Source organism: Haemaphysalis longicornis, unplaced genomic scaffold (genome assembly GCF_048455015.1).
Source record: "Haemaphysalis longicornis isolate Haplotype H1 unplaced genomic scaffold, Haemaphysalis longicornis Haplotype H1 scaffold_2, whole genome shotgun sequence".
Lineage (NCBI taxonomy): Eukaryota > Metazoa > Arthropoda > Arachnida > Ixodida > Ixodidae > Haemaphysalis > Haemaphysalis longicornis.
The window spans coordinates 175,801,165-175,824,028 of record NW_027526295.1 but is presented as its reverse complement, the minus strand read 5'-3'; the positions used below and the strand labels follow the sequence as shown (position 1 = coordinate 175,824,028).

The following is a 22,864-nucleotide window of genomic DNA, read 5'->3' as shown; positions in this document are numbered from 1 at the left end:
CACAACACACCGGGTCTCTCTGTGTAGCTTTTTATTATGCACATCAAATATACGAGAAACCTGGCTTAACAGTGGCAAGAATACGAACACAAACACAACAGTCGAGAAAAAATTTTAAAAAGCGCTGCTCATGAAGCGCGAACCGATTATCATTCGTTTAACTGCTTGAGATGCCTACAAAACAGAAGCATTCAGGTAAATGAAAACAGGACGCTCATTCCCGGTAATTCGCCAACGTGCCAAGATCACAATATGTTGTTGAACAGCAGTATTGTAGAATAGCCCAGTTTGGAAAGCTTGTCACTGCTGCATCCGCCACTTGTCCACGGGAAACACCTGTGCGTCGTAGCGCCTGTAATAAGTAGAAAAAAATAGTTCACTATAATGGCCAATTCACGCTGATTACTAAATACAGCACATATACAAGCCTTACCACATGTCCGTGTGAAAATATTCAGCCTAAAGTTCTAGCTTGTTAACACTCGCTATGAAACATAAAACGTACTGCACTATTCATTTTTCAATACTGCGTTTTACGGGAGCAGTTACTTGGCTCGTTCTTGAGACAACGGTCCAGAATTTCACCGAAAATGGGCTTCACTCGTATTGCAGTCGCGCAAGGTAATATAAAAAGTCCAGTAGACAAAGCAACACGCCAGCGGTTCCGTGAAATTTTGTTGTGCCTTCGCTCACTTCTGCCCCGTCAGACGCGCAAGACGCGAACGGAACCGACGGAGAAGCCCAGCGGTAGTGTAATTACTTTGTCGCTCGACAATACCTTTACGTTGCTCAAGAAAATAATGAAACGAAATCTTCATTAATAGCTAGAGTTTAATTAAGCCAGCTTAATACATCCGCAACTCTTATACTGCACACGAGTCTTGCTTCAACGCTTGCTGAACGTCGTAAACCTGCAGTGGGAGCACGGCTGCTTGTTCGGAAAACACAAAGCCGGAAAAAGGATAGCTAGAACTGGCGTCACACAATTGGAAGCACATGTATGTGACCACTTTTTTCTTCGCAAGAACCAACAACACTAAGCAGCACTCGCGAGCGCCAGTTATAAACGACAGCTGAAGTTTTGGCGGGAACGAGTGCGAGCACTCCCGCACCGCGAAAAAATGAAATGGTGACTTACGTTTTCAGCGGCGGCCGTAGCAGGCAAACGATGTTATTACACCAGTCAGGTATACTTCACACAGCCACCGACACCAAAACGCACCTCACAGACACGTACAGGAGTACTACCGCAGTTTCAATGCCACAAAAGAGACGGAGCCGTCGGTGCAACGCGCCCGTCCACGGGCCCCGCCGCGGGTTCAAAGAACGCGCAAAGGCACAACGCTGAAGTAGTTCGACGTTCACCGCTGCGTTAGGACACACAAATGACCAATTCCTACTGAACGTTTAACACTCTCTCTCACGCTGTTTTGAATAAGCTGCACTTTAGTTTAAGTACGCTTTGTATCGTGGCACGGTGCTGTGGCTCTTTAGGTAACTACTTTTTGCTGCGTTTTGGCCTGTCCACCGCACTCTAACCGTCGTAATCCGTCATGTTGGGGAACCGCCGCGGGCAACGACCGCAGTGCTGCCCTCGAGTGGTGCTGCTTGCGCGCCGGGTGCGCATGTACACACGCAAAATAACGCACACGAGTGCTCTACAGTGAGACTTCATGCAACAATATGCAACAACAGGCAAGGCTGTCGGCATTTACACCTGCCAATACTTTTTATTTAAATGTGCTACTTGACACAAGCTTGAAAATGATTTGGAACTACTTTTTTTGTTGTGCGCTGCGCGTGAAAACAAATTCAAAAACACGCAAACTTCAGTAATATTTTGAGTGAACTTGAGTGGTCATTCAACTAACAAGAACATGCCAAGACGTGCTCAAAGGCACTCATAAATACCTGCGTCACATATAGGCTACTACTCTTCATAAAATTTTATGATAAAAAATTACGTCTGAATGAGCGCGCTGTCCAGTGTGATTTTTTGCGCACCGGCCAATGCGTGTCCTCAAGGCCGGTCGAACAGCGCTCGTTGTCCACGAATGGCTTTTGCGTACAGGCCGGCGTCTGGCCAAGCTATCGGCTGTCCAGTGTGATTTTTTGCGCACCGGCCAATGCGTGTCCTCAAGGCCGGTCGTATAGCGCTCGTTGTCCACGAATGGCTTTTGCGTACAGGCCGGCGTCTGGCCAAGCTATCGGAAGCCAAAGGGAAGCCAAGGGGCGTCCAATGATTGGCTATCGGCCAATGCTGCTTGGGAGTATACGTTACCTGTGTCACTAACATCAACCAATGCGCTCTTCGACGTGCTAACTTATGGCACAGCATGGCGCCCGAGCACCTTACTTGCATCAACTAACTCAACAAGCAGTGTAGAGGGATGATAAGAGTAACACTAGGGATATAAAACGGGTGTGATTACGGAACAAAATGGGGTGGAAGACACCCTATTTAAAATTAAATAAGAGAAGTGTTATTTGGCCGGGCATATGTTACGCTGACCACAGGTAGACCAGCCGCGAGTAACAGGCTCCCGAAACACAGATAGCTGAGTGGAGGAATGAGATAAGAAATTTTTAGGGGCCACAGTTTGGATACGGAAAGCACAGGATAGGAGCGGTTCTGTAGAGAAACTTCTGTTTTACAATGGACGCCATTGTTTTTGTGCCATGCTGCGTGTTAGGTGTGCTTTGTGTGTTGCTTTCGGTTGTTCATCATTGACTTCTCTAATGCCTTCTCTATGTCCATTTTTTTCCGTATAGGCATGCCCCAGTGGGGTGTTGCAGGCCAAAGATAAGGCCAACCTCTTCTCTTTTCAATAAAACTCTTCTTATCTCATAATTAGGCAGGTGATAATGGTGATTATGATGATCAGGTGAAATTCGCTGGCGCTAACTCCAAGGTGGCATGACTTGCAGCGACAACTGCGAGACGTACCGCATAAAATATCGTCCTTTGAGAACCATCATTGAATAATTGCGTGGTGCTGCGTGAAAATCCGTCGATTGTACTACCACGGGGTCGGGGTGATCTTCGGCGAGTTTTTTTTTTTTTTTCTTTCTGGCCCTGTGTAGATGTACCCAAGGACTTCACCCATAACTCTTTCCACATTCCCGTCTTCCTATTTTCAAATAAAGTTTACTCTCTCTCTCTCTCTCTCTCTCTCTCTCTCTCTCTCTCTCTCTCAAAAAAAAAAAAAAAAAATGGGCCAAATAATTATTTGAAAAGGCCCATGACTGTCATTTTTTAAACTAAATTTTTTTCTACTTCAGTCGATAAGTATAGACTACTAATGATAATAACTCTACTTTGCCCAGGGAGAAAATAGTTAACAGGAGGGTCGCACGGGGCTACTGCAACTCGATAAAAAAAATGCTTTCAAGCGTCGAAAACATGAAATCCAAAAACATTATTATACCTTTATAGCTCACTGAATGAATTTATCTACATGCTCACCTATTCTTCAATGCCCTTCGAATTTTATTTATTCAGGTTCCGCTGTGCTAGTTTTCCCAACTTCCATGTTCAAAACAACCGCGCTCGTAACGATTAATGCTCGCTGCGTACAGAAGAATTCTGATTCTCGCCTTCCAACACTGGGCACACGCCAGGAAAAAAAGCCAGCCGGCAAGCCGATCCAAGCCACGTCAAAATCAGTTTGTGTGCCGCTGTATTTTTCTTCGCTTGTCTTGTTTTGCGCGTCGGGCAGTTTATGATGTAGCGATCGCGGCTTACGTAGTTGCTGGGCAAAAGTATTCGCCTTTGATTTTAGCGTGCCGACGCAGCTTTCGCCACAATCAGCTTAGCTGGCCTGCATCGCAATTAGCCGGCGCAACCCCGCCTGATACCAGCTGTGCCGCCGCTCTCTTGACAGCGCAAGGTAGGAGAACGTCTTCCTTCCCGGTGTGTGTCATTGACGACAGGCGGAAACCATCAATTTTAGCGCTGAAATCAACGGAAACCTTGTCGCTCAATCGGATCCGCTGTGGTTAATGTTCAATGCTACGCGCCGTGCACTCCCTCCTTGGCACTCTGCCGCAACGATAACTTATCGCGCAGGAATGTAGCGCGTAGAACGTTACTGTAAAAGAAGGTCTGTTTGTGCTGTTGCGTAATTTGCGAAAGGCGGACCATAAAACGTTTTTTTCCTCGTACGCTTGATGGCAGTTCTTCTCCAAGGGGAAGTTATGCGAAGAATTATTCTTTCCGCGTCGTCGAGTCGCTCATCGCTCTGGTGGGGGAATTGTGCGATCAGAAACCGCAAAACGAAACTCCCAGTACTGAGCCGATCCGATTTACCTGGCTAAACGAAGCGAGATCGCCCTGTCCTGGGATTTTTTTTTTAATTATTATTAGAATCTCCTTGAAGCTCACTCTTGCTTCGCTAATTCAATCTCCCCAAATGGCTGCTTCGAAAATTTAAATTTGACGTAGTCTCAGTTTTCGGGCCGCTGCAAGAAACCGCTGTACCATTTTTTTGAGGGGCCTGCAATGAAATTGGCGCTTGGAGAGAAAACAAGCTGCAGATTGCAAACGCAGTCTAAATTCTGGGACGTCTGCGAAAACCTTAACTGGAGAAGCAGGAGCAGCCGGCGACTCCAAGTGCAAAAAGAAAAAAAATAAAGGTGTCATGCAAAAGAGGATGCAGAAGTTGGCAGGACTGCTGCTGGGGTAGGTGTGTGTTCTGGTGGCGTCAACTAAATCTTTGCCAAGCGTTATTTACTGTACTGTCACGTGGCAGGGAAGTAGACCCCCTGCGTGTCAAGTTGTGCCAAGATCTTGAATAACGGCCGATAATAAGGCAACAAAAAAGAGGAATAAAAAGAAGCAGGGGTGTGGATTTGAGCCTTGGTACATTCGTGCTAATCTATGTTTTATTTGTCCGGAAGTGACGATGCTTCTCCAACCTGTCATGTCGTTGCAGTGAATCAAAATATTTGCAGAAAGTTTTATTGAACAGCAAGATGCATGCCAATGCTGTCAGAGGAGCCTTGGGGACTGCCTAAAGGGCTACTTCGTGTAGAAAAATCTCCACATTATCATCTTTTTATTTAACGAACCTGCCTCTCGGAATTGTGGTGAACAGATCGAGGGAACTTTAAAATTGAGTTCAAAAATTCAGGCCAAAATGTGGTTGGTATCATGCGTAAGTGCTGCTTGCCAAAGTAAGTGTTGGTTTTACTTGAGGTACACGGACAGTTATAGGAAACGTAAAAAAGCCCAAAGTTGCTCTGTTCAAACTATATTTTCCACTGCTGTGCTGTAAACGCAGAGACTGCATTTGCACTACACCTTTTACATGGGCATGTTACAGAATGTTCAAGTAATAGATTTAATCTTCCCATAAATTACACAATAGAAAGGTAAATTTTCATTTATTCTCGTAAACAAGGGGAAATGGCTTTGCTTCGGAGGCAGTACTCTCTCTACTTTGAAATCTAAGGTTTGACAAAATATCACCTGGTCGGGTAGATGACTCATATTAAAAATTCATAGTTAAGCGATTCATAGTCAGTGAGCAAGGCTTCCGTAGGGAAGCCACAACAGTTTTTTTTACCTTTTTTAATAAACTTTTGTACATTCTCTCTACTTTCTTTCAAGCACAGGCCATAAATATGTGGAGAAGAAGTAAGAGCACTTTATAATTTAATCAGAAGTAATAACAGTTGAGAATTTCAATTGAAATACTAGAATATGTCAATACGACTGTTCAGACAACCCATTTCAGTTCAGTATAGCAAAACTTATCTGGCATATTAGGGGTTGTGTCTCACATTTTACGAGGCAAGCTTCTTGATTTGCCAGGTTTCTGATTTGGGTCATGTTTGGTAGAGTCCGTGCACTTTACTAATCAGTTTCACATTGTCTGTACGAGGTTGTAAAACCTCACTATAGTTCATATGCTCTTAGCCACTGGTACACGTTTTTAAGGTTTCTGCATGAAATCCCAACCCACCATTCTCAACTGAGCAGTGAGTGTAGCACACAGACACCATCTCAGTTTGAATTAATGAGAGTTTGAACTAACGAAAGTAAAGAATAACAACAGCACATTGCAATAGGAAGCAAAACGACATGTCAGTGATGTATTTCTTGAAAAAATTCGTAACTGCTGCCTGTCTTTTGCCCTATAGGTAATAGTAAGCACTTTTTGCTTTAAGTAGCAGATATGGCAGAAGGCCTCCTTCTCGCCTTTTTCAAAACTATAACGAGACGGGTGGTATTCGATCCGACCCCGACATCCGAGCGTACGGCTGCACTGGTGCTGTGTACTCCTGCTCTTCGTCGCCACTGGCAGCGACAGGTTTTGCAGTTCTTACCTAAGAAATGATGTGCTCATCTATCAGCGCACCACAGAGCACTGCACTCGCGTTCACACCGACTTGTCTGCAAAGAAGATGGCTTCAAAAGCGTTCGTCATGCGGGTTTTTATTGGTTTTTCCGAATTTCACTTTCTCTCCATTTTTTACCACGTTCCGTCGGCAACGCATTGTCGTGTGTAGGCAGTGGCTGCATTTTTGTGGCCGTGGGCACCAAGCCGCCGGTGCGAAGGTGCCTAGTTTGAATTATCCATGGTTGAGCCCACTGATATCCAAAGTAACAGGCTTTTTTATACCTACACTTCTATGGAAACTTGGCCGGACCAAATCGTACAGTTCAAATTATCCATAAATTCGAATTATTGAAGTTTGAGTTAACGAGATTTCACTGTTTTTCATGAGTATTTCTGCCTCTCTATCGTCTAGTATTGCCTACCAAGGTTATACAGAGTGTCCCTCCCTCCAGATATCCAACCAACCCCTTCTTAGCTCCAGAAGCACTGCTGACAACCACAATGTCTTCTGGGAAAAGCTGCAACTATGCCCAGTTTGGTGTCTGCTGTTTCCACCTACAACCTGTAATCAACATTAGGTTGAATATGATTCTCCGCTCGTTGAAACAGTGACTTGGTGTTGTCTTTTCGGGTTGGGCATTCAGCCAGCCAGTTTTTCCAGATAAAGTACGAATCTTTTTTCCTCCCTACTTTATTTCATCGAAGCTAACATATATATTGGGCAGCAGTGCCCTTTTTCACACGTTTAACATTTTGATGGCTGTGGATCTGTCGAGTGGTATATTTTAAGGCGAGAGCCTCAATTAAGTGCACCATTCTGCAAAAAACTGTCGTCGTCGTTGTTGTCAGTCACGAAAATGGCCGCCACTGTAAAGAGCAAATAAAAAATCAATGTGTGATCCGATAGGATTTTAATCCTTGTCTCCACAATAGCAGGCCACTGAACCACCACTGTGTATTTCCAGCGGCAGAGCAACAGCTGCTTCTTGTTGTGGCGTGGTGCAGGCGCTGCTGCAGGCGCACGATGTGGTGTCGCACGAGGTGTACAGCGAGGAGGCGATCCGGGTGACCCCGCCCCCCCTAACCCCCTTCCTCAACGGCAGCCAGGAGGCCGGCGGTAGCGACGAGGCCGGCGACATGGAGCAGGTCACCCGCGTGCGCCTCGTCCAGTTCCAGAAGAACACCGACGAGCCCATGGTGGGTGCACCCTCCCTCCCTCTCTCTCTGTTGCCATCAGTTGTGTGTTCTGTAGCATGTGTGTGGCAGGCATGGGATGTCAACCAAGCATGAGAGGTGTGAAAAGGTTCTTCATTTGTAGGTTCTGTACAGAATGTAGTGATATCAGTTGGCAACTTTTGTTTTAACTGCAGAGCTGTTTAAGCTTGCGCTTGGTTTGCTGGCATTAGCAAAAAAAAAAAATCAAGAAAAAACTTCCCGGCACAAAGTGCCCAGCACAACCTTCGCACAGTGGACTTAGCAAATAAATAAATAAATAAAAACATGGAGCGCATTTGAACATGCACCTTGTGAGGAGCGCTCGGCGTCATCCAGGCTTGCACTTGGGCCTGCGCCACGTGAGGAGCTCCCGCCTTTGTTGTCACCGTCTTTGGTGCAGCGGACCCGGGGCATGCCAGTCGCTACAGGGCTCCCCCCATAGCGCTGGAGGCCGTTGTGTAGCCCATGTGACGTTTTCGGTCGGTCGAGCTTGGGAATTTCGGAGTGGGGTCGTTGAGATGGAGAAGCCGCGGGTGTGTCAAAGGGAGGCAACGTAAGCGGGCTTGACTTGGTCGGTGGCGACGATGTCTTGGCGGCCATTAATGTCGGTGGTGACAGTCTCGGGTTGCCTCTCGCCATGCGAGCAACGCGCATAGACATGCTCCTTCTGCCCCATCTCTCCTGCTGTCGGCTGTAAGTGTGGGAGAAGCCAGGTCAAACCCCAGCTCTACTGTTTCTCCAGCCTTGCAACACTCAGGAAAGCTGCGCCAATTGTTTTTAGAAACACAGGTGCACAGTCCTCATGGCAAGGGTAGGTGAGTGTCTAAGGCTCTTGGGAAGAGCCTTAAACACTTAGTCTGCAAGGATGCCGCCTGCATGAGTAGACCAGGTATCTGGTGGTCACTGTCATGACCAAAGCTACGCACATAAGCACTTGTGAGAAAAGCTTGCGTGTAAACATGGCAAAGGTCACGTGTTGATGACTCGTCAAGCCCCGTGGCACCGCATTGTCTGAAGATGTCCAAGTTAATTGGACAGGGATGAGTGCACTAGGTTTGACGCATAGTGACATCTGTGTCTACCTTTCAGCAGCATTATACACATCCACAATGGTGAATGCCAGAGTGCAGTCCACAGAGAAAGAATCAATTTTGGAAGGAGCAAAGCCCGTATTTTTCCTGTAACCATAGAATGTACCCACAAACATCACAGTGACCAAGCGCCACTTGCTGTAGAACGGCAGCACTCATAATCACAAGTTTTCATGTTGTAGGAGCCGCATACCCTCCTTGTTGCCTCACTTACCACTGCCTGACCAGTCAACTGTCTACCTTCTTTGAACAATTTTTTTCTGCTTTGTTTAGTTCAGGGTGCTCACCTCATGGTTCTATAAGTTCCTGTGTTCCCTGCGTTGCCCCCTACTGTGCAGCCTACTTTGCAAGTTGAGGACCCTTATTGAGCAGCAGCCGCTAAGGGACCGATATGCCATGAGATCATACCACACGAGAAGCTCAAAAGTTAGGAAATTGTGAAATGTTATTAGAGCAGTCAAGATGTTTTTTGCCCGGGCTGCCTTTAAAGGACCAGTGTGCCACTCAGGTGGCTTACTGCTTTAAAATGCAAGTTTGCTGCCCTTCTCTGGTTGCCACTTCGAATCACCCATGGAAGAAGCATTCATTTGCAAGCAGCATTAAACACGATTAGCTAAACAACAGCGCTAAACAAACGAAGAACAAAATCTGTCATGGCGTAGGTGCCACCGTCTCCCTATGAGGGTGCCCTGTCAAAAAGATGTGGGGAGTCAACTTGGGCGAGGAAACAGCCCCACCAAATCTACAGGGCTCTGGTAACGACGGGGCGACCATCTGATGTGCAGCTTTCACCGACAAGAGCGGAAAGAATGGGACAGAGCCTTGAATGGAACAGCAACAAAGAGAGGCTTATACATGGTTTACAGAGCAGCAGCCTCGGCGCATCTATGTTGGACAATGTGATATCACTCAGCATTGCTGGCCTTTTCGGGTGCATTTCTCTCCGTGGCCTTCAATGAGCTGGGGCGCGTCGGCGAGCGCCGTAGCGGCTTTATGGGCTCATTGTGCTAGTTATTTTGGAGTGTCGCTGTGAATGAGGACTGATTGGACGTGTAGATATTGTGTGGCGACCTTCAGAGACTACTTAGTCCCAAAAGATGGCCCATAATGCTTCTTAAAACGATGTTATGACTGGCGCTTATTGCCAAACTCCTGTTCACACGTTTCATATCTGTTTGATGACTTTTCTTTTTATTTTATTATTGTATTTTTGTTTTCCATTTCTACGTATACAGCAACCATGTCTATCAAGAATGGCAACCTTCGGTTGCCATTCCTGATTATGCTGCTTCTAGCACGACGTCAGAACCCCCCTACTGTTGTCACATCTGAAGGCTGACAGGGCAGTTCTAACCACAAATCTTGCTTTGTTTCTGTCTAACCATGGGGTTAGACAGAGACGAAACTAGATCGCTCCCAGTGGGCATTGCTTCCCATCTTCACACTTAGCTAGATAAAGTATTAACTTCCTTTTTTGCACCAGTCGAATGAAAACCCCGCCTCCCACCCCCTCCCCCCCGCCCCTATTTGCCGTCTGGCCCTTGGCGGTGCCATCTTCATGGAACTCATCCCTCCACCTCAAAAGGTTGATGACTCCTGATATATAAGAAACGGCTTTGATCTGCTGGCTGCCACACTTTTATCTTGTGAGCATGTACGGATTCGTTCTGTACGGATTATGAACAGAGTTGAAATAACGTTGAAGCTGCAGCCTCCGGCGCAAAACCAACTGCCGCTACGGCTTAGCTCTGGTTGCGCCAACGTGCATAATGCGGGCCCACAGTGCGACGAAACACATGCAAAGCTTACTGAAGCCAAGTTTCTGCAGCGCTGAACGGCAAAGTTCCAGGGACGCTGACGGTGCGATGAGAGACGTTTGGTGCACTTTAACTAGCACGGGACCAGATATTCTATGCCGTGGCAAAGCTGATATGCGCTGGTGAATACTAGAAAAAAATCTGGGACTCACCGCTCCGGTCTATGGGACTGACTTGTTTCATCGTGACGCATGCACGCAACACATAAGCATAACAGGATACTTGCTTTAGAACAAGCACGCTGAGGCATATTGGTGGGGACTACACTACGCTTGCAAGCAGCCTTCCGTTACAGTCTGAAAAGCCCACCCTTGCCGACGTTCTTTGAACAAAATTCTTCCGTTGGAGAATGGCGAATCAGCGACGCCTGGTCTCTCTGTTGCGCTCACTTTGGAAAGCGGCGCATTGCGAAAGGCCATGTTTCCCATGTACATAAACTCCCCCTTCTTCATACACTTTAGCACTTCCTCAAACGTTCTGTATCATTTAACGACGACGAACATGAGATCCGACTGCATCGACATTATGAAATTATGACTTTTTTGCGTGCTTAACAAATTCTGCGAACGATGCACGGCAAGCCGACAATGGCAGTCTATGGTGAAACCAAAACTGGAAAAGGCCAGTAGTGGCGAGTGCGGCGCTAGTGCCATCTGGCTAAGGCGGGCCTAACTGCTCGCTGTAAATGGTCTATACTTCAACAGGTACAGCTTGCATTTGGTCTGCATGGCCCCTTTAATGAGAGGTAGCCAAGAACAGCACAAATGCGAGAAATAAACGTTACAGAATGATTCAGTTGAGGAGCGTTAACAACAAATGTTATGAAGTAGAAGATTTAACCAAAGCAAGAAAACAAACTGTTCTCTGCATATGCAAGTCATAAAAGTCCCATGATATACACTGACCAGGCAGGCCGGATGATGCATCGCTGTACGGGGATGATTTGGCTACCTATACAGTGTTGCTTTAGTGTAGACCAGGTTATCCGATGACAAACACGGTGATTCAAAACTCGGGAGCACGTTGAAGTCTTCAAAGACGCTGGTTGCCAATGAGGATGCACATACGTACAGAAGTTGTCGTTACATCGTGACATTCTAATGCAACCGCTTCCGTCTCTCTACGGGCGCACTTTTTATACCCGCGCTAACGTGGAGGGAAAAGGAAAACAACACATACAGCACCTGCCGCCGTCAAGCGCCCGACTTCCCTCTTTCTCCCTTCTAGAATGATCGGTGGGGGTTTTATTTTGTTATTTACTTGCCGGCGAGTAGGCTGAGTCATCGACACCTCATACGAGCATGTTCCAGACTTCTCTCATGGGTGAATTGAAGGGAAACTGAATGAGTGAAATGACTCTGCAACCATAATTAGGCCCTGTACAATAATATGAAGAAGCTGTACAATAATTTTAGATGCTGTACGCTGGAGTTTGTGACAGTAGGATAGGTGTCACATACGCGGGATTGAGTTTTTTTTGTCTTCACCGGACTTCTGAGGCCTGCGATTTCCACTTCCCCATTTATGGCTGTCTAAGTTGCATGAACCCCATGGGCATATCGACATCAACATGCAGTGGTTTCTCCTCCTCTCGTTGGCATGTGTGCACAGTGGCCAATTAGTACGTCGACTTCAGGAACCGCGCCACATAGAAAGCAGTCTTCATTCTTCGTATCAGTCACTTGGCTGATACTTACGAGTGTTTGGATTGGGATGACCCTGACCCTGTTATAGGAGTAAACTGCCGATTCCTCTGCTGAAACTGGTGGTTCCTAGTTGGGACTGGAAAACCGCACCACCCCTGTTGAATTGCTTGTGACGCAAAGTTAGGCCTCCTTTGGCCCTTGTTCTAAGATTGAACGCATGTGCGAAGCGCTTTGTTCGTGACTTGTGTCCTCTCTCCATGTGCAGGGCATCACCCTCAAGTTGGATGAGGACGGGCGATGTATTGTGGCTCGCATCATGCATGGGGGCATGATTCACAGGCAAGGTGAGGACAGCGCACCGCAGTGCACACGGACTCATTTAGGTCCAGCATGTGCATTGATGCACATGCTGGACCTAAGCACATCATCTGTTCACGCATTTTCTTTTACAATCTCTTTCCGAGCTTCGCTTGGGACCATGTGCACAGATGAACATGGCTTTGGGCAAAGTATCCACCGCGGAGGCACTGTGGCTAATGTGTTGTGGTGCTGAGCTCAGGGGCATAGGTTGGGTTCCGGCCCCACGGCTGTTTTTTGTGATGGAGACAGAAATGAAAGCGCCCACACGTCGAGATTTTGGCGCACATTAAAGATCTCCAGGTGGTCTAATTTGATCCGTAGTTCTACACTATGGAGTGCCTCGTTGCCTAAGTGTTGCTTTGGTGCATAAAACACTAAAAATCTGAAAATTTAGTTTGGCAAGGCATTGTTATTTCTGTTTGCTTCAACGCAGTTAATTAAGCTCTGTTGGTTGGTGGCTCGAAAAAAGCTCAGGAGCTTACAATAGCGTGGGTAAGCGCTGACCTTGTTCAGCCGCAGTGGTTAGTTAATTGAAGCACTAGCTAGCAGTCATGGGGTAGTCCCGGCTAACACCTCATCTGTCGTCATCGTTTAAGAGATGAAATGGTGGCAGCCATTCCTATTTTAAAAAGCCTGCAGTTGCACATTATAGGTTAAAAAATGAAATCACTGTTTGCAAAATTTGTTTCGCTCTACTAGTGGCACAAGGGGATCACAGGGTCACTCATCACCAGTGCTAGCTACGGTAGTTTGCACATAATTCGGCAGCGAAGTGTGCTGCTGGGCTCTTGCAGTGTTAGTGTTTGTGCACCTTAAGGCAATCTTTGTAATGAGCATTGACATTATTGCCCTGATGCCTCTGGAAATGGAAATAAATGGTGCCTGCAAGACTTACATTAGACTAAGTTCATCTTGTTTTCAAACATTACGGATTTTTCAGTATCAGTAGCAAGTAAAGAAAGATTTTCTCAGGTGTGCACTTGGCTTTGATTTTTAATGCTTAAAAACAAAGTTTGTCTCTTCTTTTTTGTTTTGTGTATGAGTTTCCACTGGAAGTTTTGTTTTTGTAGTGTCATAGGTGACAAAGATTATTCCTAGTCACGCCGTGACATTGCACTATTTTCAGTGTAACAAAGAAATTGTCTTTGCACGCGTTGCAGCCACACTACACGTCGGGGACGAAATACGCGAGATCAACGGCATCAGCGTTGCAAACCAAACCGTGGAAAGCTTGCAGAAAATGCTCGTAAGTGCCGGCATCATTTTCTCAAGCATTTGAATTGTGGGCTCATTAACTCGAGTTCTTACCAATTTGCAGACTTTTCACAGCTTTGGGTTTAGTTGAGATGCAGTGGTGTTAAAAAGAAATTCCTCCTGCCTCATGCTTTCCGCATAAATGTAATGCATTTGTAAAAAGACATTTTTGTGCTGCTACTACAGCTGTAATTTTAACTATGTGAACATGCACAGGTTCTTACTGTATGGGCATTTCGTACACTTTTTCAATGAAATCTCTTCCTTCGAAACTTCATATTCTTCATTAGAGAAGAAGATAGGCTGGTATAGGCATGGCAGCGTACTTTTGTCGTAAATCAAAATTAAATTGGCTTGCTCTGAACGTAAGGCAGTTGAAATTCGTTCGCACTGTATTGAGAAGGGCTGTCTGCATTTCCGGCTAAGATATTCATGTCGTGGTTTTGTTTTTTGTAACCTGGTGCTCAGATCCAGCACTTACTTCCTTCTCGTCTCTATATACGAGTTGTGCACGTGGTTGAAGTGGGGCCATTGAGCCCAGTTCTGAGCGAGCGTAACCCAAAAACATTGCTGGCCCTTTACCAAGTTTAGGAAGGGGCAGCGATCCCAGACCTTTGCATGCGCGTTTGTCACCATGTGTGCGTCCTGTTGCTTATGGCGCCTCCCCTCCTTCTCCCCTCTTCCCTCTCCCGGTGTCGCCGCAGAGGGACGCTCGGGGCAGCGTCACCTTCAAGATCGTGCCCAGCTACCGCAGTGCCCCGCCACCGTGTGAGGTAATCTTTCAGTACGCCTCCGAGCTGGGCCACAGGCTCTCCTTCTGCACCAACGGTGCTGCCCACAGCCTGTGACGGCCACGGGCAGCTCTCCCCCCTTTTGTTGTTTCGGGAGAACTGTGGGCGGCCAAGCGTTGGCATCAGCTTGAGCACTGGGAGATTGGTTTTGGGGGTTAAAAAAACAAATGGGAGGGACGTTTGCAGTGTTTGTTGTGTTCTCCTTGTTTCGTGGGCTTTTTGTTATTTTTGCAACTCAAGTCGTCGGTTTCTAAAGCTCTGGCAGGCAGGGGAAATGTGCGAAGCGAGGATTGGATGGCTGCGAGGGTGGTTGTTTGTGATCTGCAGTAGCCAGGGGACGTGATGTGACAGCGAAACGTAACAGCAAAACATCTACTTTTAGATGGGCTGAAGGGATAAAAGTTTCATTCTTGCTGGTCCCCTTTTTTCTACCCTTCTCCCTAGCCACTGACCAGGCTGTTGAGTCAGGTGAATGGGCACGCTGACGTCAAGCTTGGTCAGTGGAAGCATTAGAAAATCTTAGTGGAACTAGTGGTCGTGCGTGAGTGTAGCGCGATCTTTCCATATACAAAAAATGCGTGGAATGCTTGGGCCAGGACATGCCTTGAACACGTGAAAGGTGGCATTCAGGCTTTTAAGAAAAAAAAAGTAATGAGATGGGGATGCTGCGCTTGCACTCCAGTCAATAAGGGGGGCTGCAGAACACAATTTTCGCCCGACCACTTTGCAGTCTCTGATTCGTTGGTGCCGTCTCCCAGCTTTCATGTGGGTCTCTTCGGTTTCTGACAATATTAGAGAATGATCTTTGGTTTTTCTTTCTTGTTCTACTTGAATTGTTTGTCATTCTGTTCTGACTTTCTTGTTTTGTATTCTATTATTATTTTTGCCGGCTATAGTTTTCTGGCCTGCTTTATTATTTTCTTGTATGCCCAAGAGGAGAGGTGCATCATTTCTCATGACTGTTATTATTACAGCACCCTGTCTGTAGCAGTGCAGCGTGCTTCAAAGCAGTGTAACATCCGTGAAGTGCAGTGAAGCACAAAAATTTACACCCAGCCAGGGCAATAATTCTCCACACAACAGCGCATCAGCTGTCGTTTGTGCACAACTTAATTTAACTTGAGCATTCCTAAACATAGTCATAATAGCTATCTGTCTCTCATAGGTGATAAAAATTTGCTTGGGGGGGGCGAGGCCATGCTGACAAAATACAGGTTCATTTTATTTGAAAGATTTTGTGTTTTATAGTGCCCCCAGCGCTTGTCCGGAAGCAGACAGTGCTTTATTCAACTGAGAAGTTAATCAATTTAAGTTGAAATTTGGTTCTCCCACCAAATCGTGTTTTTTCATGACGTCTGTAATGACATCACACAAGAACAGGCCTTCAAGCTAAACTTGGTGTGCTGCGGAGCCTTGTTTACCGTTATTCAACATAGACAGCACCACCATACCGTGGCAGGCCGTTTTCTGCTTGTGTGTTGTTTTTGACCTTATTTGTACCTGGCTTCTTTTTGTTCAGGTAGGAAGTAATCGTTTTGTAAAACGATTACTCGACAAATATGCTCACGTAAGACACCTTTGCTTACGCCAATTGGCCAGTGTCATCTGAGACAACCCCAAAGCGCCACAGTGCTCTACAGCTAAAACAAGCATGGTGCACGCAGTACCAACAGCAGTGCACATTGGTACTTCTATGTTTACGTGTACTTCCATAACTTCCACTGTTTACCCCATAATTCTTACTGCTATTAAAAGAATGTGCCCTTAATTTAAGCGCAAAAAGCTCGTTTGGCAAGCTTATAAGCCCTGCCTAATATGTGTTTCTTTTGCCGGCCCCAACCAATCGCAGAGCTGGCACAAATGACATCATAGGTTCTGTTGCAGGAAATAAGCTAGTGGGTCGCATACCCGCCGCGGTGGCTCAGTGGCTAAGGCGTTGCGCTGCTGAGCACAAGGTCGCGGGTTCGATTCCCGGCCGCGGCGGCCGCTTTTCTGATGGAGGCGAAAAGCAAAAACGCCCGTGTGTACGAGATTTCGGCGCACGATAAAGATCCCCAGGTGGTCAAAATTAATCCGGAGCCCTCCACTACGGCGCGCCTCATCGCCTGCGTTGCGTCGGCGCGTTAAACTCCACAATCAATCAAATCAATTAGTGGGTCGCATAGCCATTCCCTTTTTTTCTTAATTATGTAGCTCATTTGAGCGACGTTTACGTTAAAAGTGGTGTCAGCATGATTCTAATGAGGCACTCTTTCGAACGAACCAAACTTGGGTTTTGTCTGCATGGCCCCTTCAAACTGCTCTGCTTTGGATTTGTGAATGTTTCCTCTTGGCTGCTCATGATTGGACTGTCACTGAACAGTTCACAAAATTTTTGAAGTCTGAAGTTTCTTGGCAGCATCACATGCAACCTATGGGTCTGTTGCTTTCAATCTATCCGTGTAGCAAAGTTAAAAAACTCTGTGGAGCTGTCGGACAATGCTACATTTGATTCCAGCCTGGCGTAGCAGTCAGCGAGGTTGAATGGTCAGCTACGTATTTGTGTTTTTCGCTTGCTCAGCGGTTGGTTTTACTGCAGCATTTTGTGAATATTGAAGAAGCTAAACCTGCACCAATGACATGCGCATACGGAGAAGAAAAAAATTTTTTTGCCTTGTCTATTTTGTTATTATATCACGTCAAGGAGAGCACCGGAGTATACAATTAATTTTGCCAAGTGGGAAAATATGTTGGGTGTTGCATTTCCATGAGAGAGAAACTTCAGGGAGTTAGTGGAACCTCAAAAACACCACTTTATTTTCTTTTGTTGGGAGCTCGTACTTTTAATTTGAGATTTTATAGTCCTGCAAACAGGCTTTGAATGTGGACCATGCCCACAGGCATGCGAGCAAACTGCCTTGAAGCACCTGCACTTGAAATCTTGTACTTCTGTAGCAGAGCTTGCTGATGCATTTTTTTTTTTTTATGGTCAAATGATAATTTGAACAGTTTACCCGCCGCGGTGGCTCAGTGGCTAAGGCGTTGCGCTGCTGAGCACGAGGTCGCGGGTTCGTTTCCCGGCCGCGGCGGCCGCTTTTCTGATGGAGGCGAAAAGCAAAAACGCCCGTGTGTTCGAGATTTCGGCGCACGTTAAAGATCCCCAGGTGGTCAAAATTAATCCGGAGCCCTCCACTACGGCGCGCCTCATCGTCTGCGTTGCGTCGGCGCGTTAAACCCTGCAATCAATCAATCAATTTGAACAGTTTGCATCGTCCCCCTGCCTCCCTGCTCTTCTGCCCACATTTGTCATGTTATGGCTAGCAAGTTGCATCGTGACCAGAGTTTGTTTGCTGCCTGTGTTATGCCAAAGTCTTGGTGTTGCCTATTTCCCGCTGCATAAGAGACGCGTATTGCTCCCGCATCATGCTGGTGGCGATGATGGGTACTGTTCATATCGTGACAATGGGTCTATGGCCTGTGGAACACTGGACAGTTGGAGAGATGTTGTGTGCATGGTTGTTAACTATGTTGACCAGAAGAATGCACTCTGTTGTGTTTCAGCTAGGAACGTGGCCTACTGAGTGGCTAATATGAATTCTGTGAGAATGATGAGAATAAATGCTGCAATGAAGTGGTTGTCAAATTCTCCTAGTTAGCTATCAAGGCATTCACTTCTCTGAAAGGATGTTTTCTTCATTTTTGGTACTGTTTGCAAGCAAAGGGAATTTTCAAAGCGGGGGGGGACAGGTTAACCGCAACGGAACTTCTCCGTGTTGTGCTTCTTATGGCCAGAAGGTTAAAAGCATTTAACGTCGGCATTTGTATGGCATTTAAGCAGTTTTAGTAAGCTGATACAGAACTGCACCTCCTCTACCTCTATTCCTTGTCCATTTTTCTGAGGTAGGGTGTATAAGAAATGCGGCATTCAAGTTGTAAACAAGCTTTGAATACAAGTGCCAGTTGCGAAGAAGTAAATAAAAATGGAGTTAGAACCACTAGAACAAAGAATTTTGATATGTATGCTCTTTGCTCATTATTAGCTAAACTTGGCAAAGATGGGTGAAGAGAAAGCACTAAACTATCATTTTTTATCAAGCATTGGATGCACGAAACCCGTCCAGTGCGTCATTGGTGCACTGGACGGGTTAGAAACTTCCAACCCGTCTAGTGCTAGAAGTTTAGAAACGTGTCTTTAAAGTTGGAGAATTTTCTTTCTACCAAGCTCACTTGTTACTGAGGGACTAAGCATGTCAAGAAATGCCTTTCCAGTCACCTGCATTAAAGGCACTTGCAGGAGTGCTGATGAGTGCTTTCTCACTTTCTTTTGTGCCTGGAAGCACTGCTAAGGCTATAGTAGTCACTGCCAGCACACAATTGCACTTCATCATTTTCCCTCTACAGCAGATACTTTTTATAGTTTCTGCTGTGCTTTTGTTGTAAGTTTTTATGCAACCATCAAAGGTTGGCTGGAATTGAGAAGAATCTGACAAATAGCGGCAATTTTGCTTATCTGATGTCACGGAGGTGTACAAAACTAAAAAAAAAATTTTTTGAGTGAATTTTTAAGTTATCTCATGAGCGTAGAGAATATTTGGCTTGGATATGTATAGACTTGGACTAGACATGCTTATTGCCCATGTTCTAAAAGCATTTCAGATGTTGAAAAAAAGCATTTCAGGGGCCCTGCTGGCTGCATAGCCTGTGCAGCAAGTTATGGTGTACGCACATTGACACACTGTTTACGTGTGTTACAACAATAAGGATGTAGTTACCATGTGTACGCAATGCATGTTAGCACTTACTTAACTGACACCTACCAAAATAGGGCAAAGGTTATCCTCACTTTTTTAGGATAAATCGCGGCAGTTGTAATGTTGGTGCACTAAAAAGCCCTGCTATCGATGCCACAAAGACATTTCAGAGCGTAAAAAAAATATAACCACGCTTATCTCAGGAATTTTACAAACCTTAAGCTCAATATATGAACGAGTTTGCTTTAAGAGCCAGAGTTCTCGAATCCTTAAAATATTGTTGACACAATTAAAGCACAGTAGCTTTAACTTGTTAAAAAAAAAAAAAGTGTCGTGTCTGGGGAGCTGTTATTGCAAAGAGAGATTTGTGATTGTTTGCCCTTTGCGACCTTTGCATCAGGTAACGTGAAAGGCATTGGTTTACCTTATTTGTTCTGTTTTCAAGCATTTCACCATCCCCCCTCCCGCCTTTGTTTCTGACATTGGGGCAAACTCTCTCTCTCTCCACTGTTCTTTTTGTTGCCTGCAACCTCTCGCAGTTTAGCATATTTTATGTTGGCACCATTGAATAGCTTTGGTCAAGCTAGTTAGATTGTATCACTCCTTTTCATTACGGCACTGTCCGTTATTGAAATGAAGTGAGCCTTGTTCGAACGGGACCGACCGGAGCACTTGTTAGTGTGATGAGTGAATAAATTGCCTTGAATGCATCAAGTATGAAGCGTGGAGGATTGATAGTGTCAGTCTTTGGCTGTAACCCGCAGCATTTGTGGCTAGACTACATTTGAGCTTTTTTTGTTGCAAGCAGCTGTATGAGGGTCCCGACACCGCCGACGTGAGTTTGTGCTGCTGCCGAATGCGTGCACAGTTGTTCTGTGTGCTGGCTCGTTTACATTTTGTCGTTTTATTTCCATTGGCTCGTTTGCCCGTCCTTTTTTTTTTTTTTCATTGTGTATATGCGTGCTGCTGCTTTTGTGTGTTTTCAAGTGAAAAAGGGCTTTTTTGCGGGGTGTTGTTTCTTGGCAAAATCAAAAGGCAAAGTATCGAGTTAGAGCTTCCGTTGTGCTACTTAATAGAAGCAACTTCTACTGGGGAATCATTGCAAATAGGGGTGTCCTTCTTAAATCACCCAGCTGAGATTGGTCTCAGCATCTTCAGAGAAATCTTGCCCAGAATTACCAATTTTTTCGAGAAAACCGCTGTTCGGGAGGAGGGAGAAGTTACCTAGTTGCCTGAAAGTTTTCTGTTCTGCTTGAATGTTGTTTCAGCTCATTTCCTGCATGAAATTGGATATTTAATGGTTCCTTGATTGATTCAAGGTACTGCACGACTGTGCACTACGTTCTGGGTGCAATTCCAGCTCAATGCAGTTTTTTGTGTCATGCATCACTGGCCATCTAGGTGTCTGAAAGGGCTAGACTCTTAGCTTGGACCATTTCTTAAAATTCAGATTGCTTTACTGCACGGCCTTCATTGGCATGCAGTAAAGCACACCAATGAAGGCGATTGGCTGTTGCTCATCCCTCCTTTATCAAAATTTGTTATTGGGCAAACAGCTTAATATTATTCTGATATGCAGCCCTTTTCAAAGTTAGATACAGTTTGCTGAGTCTTTTTTAGAGCGTAGCTCTTAAGCATCCGCGCCTGTGGTTTTGCGGTGTCCCTCAACGTTCGCCTCATAACCGTGAAAATGAGGGCACCAAAAAGCAGCAGCTACGCACTGTCACCGAGAAGATTCTGCAGTTCGCACTGTGCTCAAATTTCGCATTAGGGAGTATCGTCATCATCAGCCAATTTTTTTTAATCTCCCTTAAAACTACAACATTGAGTACCATTCCGAATTTTGACAGGAATTCAATTTTTGTTTCTCTTTGGCAAGTTTGCATTAAATCAAATAGACTGGAAAAATAATCATTAGTCCTCATCTACTGCATGTTGTAGAATGTAAGGTGAGAGGTTTGCTCACGCCTGGAATAGAGTTCGTTGTATTTTTAATTATTGCTAAGCGGTGGTTTATCCTTATGAGTCCACAAGCGGTATTTATTAGCTCCTTAGGGTCAAACCTTGTTTATATGCGTAGCATAACAAAATGAATGCAAAAGTGTGAGTGTGAGAAGAGAAAAGTGGCGGGAAGTTTAAAATTTTGTAATGCCCAAATTGTGTCCCGGGTACTTAGAAGTGGTGCAAAGATGGGGGAAGAATTGTTGGTATTCAATTCCCAAGTATGCACTACGCTTGAGGCATTCAAGCTCCAGTCGTAGTTTAATCTGCAAATATGTGTTACATTGGTTTTAGATTTTGCAGAAAAATCATTATGGTAGCTATTCTGATGTGGCAGTCTTTCAGATAAACCAAACGTGATTTGCCTTCGCGACTTTTTTGAGTTGCATGATTAGGTGTGGCAGCGTGGAAGCTTGGAAGTGCTTTTCTGAGTTTCAGGGCCACAGGTGAATTCGGGGCACTACCCAATGAAGCATGAAAAAAAAAAAAACTTGTAGCCAATCGATCTGAGCATGAGTACTTGGTGTCATAAAAAGTTGCAAGCAAACGAACGCAGGACCCCATTCAGGTACCCATGAAAGAAGAGGATACATATAAACCATGTCATATACTAGAGTGCTGATGTTCCTCTGTAGCATTTTTTTTTTTTATTGGTTTCCACCTAAAGTGACGTCACAACTGAGAGAAACCAAACATAACAAGGCTTGTATTTTTTTAAGATTTTGCACAACTAAAGAAACAACACCCTGTGTTGTGCTGTTTTGTTTCTTTTCTTTGCTGGTTTAGTCAGCTTGTGGAATGCATGCAACCTTACGAGCTTGGAATATCTCGTAAGACTGTTATTCGCAAATGAAGATGCTATCGCTAATGAAGTTGACTGCAACTAAGACATTCTGAATGCCACACTACTTGATGCAGCTGTCTGCTAATTTCCTTTAGCTAGTTTAGCTGATTGTTGCTCTGCTTCTCACTGGCATTTGAGCACAAAGAAAGAACTGCCTGTCTCTCCAAGAACAGCTGTCTTTGTGTTTCGTTTTAAATAAACATTTAAATGCAACAGTGTGGGACAACTATTTTTTTTTAAGCAAAAAGCAATGAAGCATGATAAGCTTTGCTTTAAATACTCCTCATAACAGAGGCAAAAAAGATTACTTTTAATGTCAATGAAACAGTGGCTGTCCTATGAAACAAACAAAAAAGGAAACCATGGAATAAGCTAAAAAAAATTTTTATAAGTTCCATTCACGCTTGACATGACTGCTTATGCATACACTGCGCAACTGTGACAGTTCTTACAGGTGCTTTTTGCATTTATTCGTGCTTTTTTAGCAACAAAATTTGTTCTGGAGCTGTGTAGGGAACATATTGAAAAGATTACTGTTAATAGTCCTGTTAGCATCATTGGATAAACAAATTATCTAATACCTGTGCTACGCGGGTGTTTCGAAGGCCTTCATATGCATTGTCTGTTGAGTGGACTGGTGATTGCACTTCCTGCACAACTTCCCTGAAAGGCCACCAAGTCGAGCCAACAGAGCAGCATGGAATTCTATTGAGAGTTTCAGAGGCCATCAACTTGTGTATCAATTGAAGGTTTTCTTGTAACACGCGGTAT

General features: G+C 45.2%; 1 protein-coding gene across 5 annotated transcripts in view; it reads left to right on the top strand.

Moving 5' to 3' along the window:
• Window positions 1-22,864, top strand: part of Cask (peripheral plasma membrane protein CASK) — a 708,589-nt gene that overhangs the window by 653,479 nt on the left and 32,246 nt on the right. For 3 of the 5 annotated variants that reach the window (XM_077698713.1, XM_077698711.1, XM_077698710.1), the window contains 4 exons: window positions 7,350-7,541; window positions 12,379-12,457; window positions 13,634-13,719; window positions 14,432-14,500. In XM_077698713.1, coding sequence (XP_077554839.1) covers window positions 7,350-7,541; window positions 12,379-12,457; window positions 13,634-13,719; window positions 14,432-14,500 — 426 coding nt within the window. Of the gene's footprint in view, window positions 1-7,349; window positions 7,542-12,378; window positions 12,458-13,633; window positions 13,720-14,431; window positions 14,501-20,056; window positions 20,084-22,864 lie in introns of all 5 variants that reach the window. The other 2 variants (XM_077698712.1, XM_077698709.1) reach the window with 1 other exon arrangement.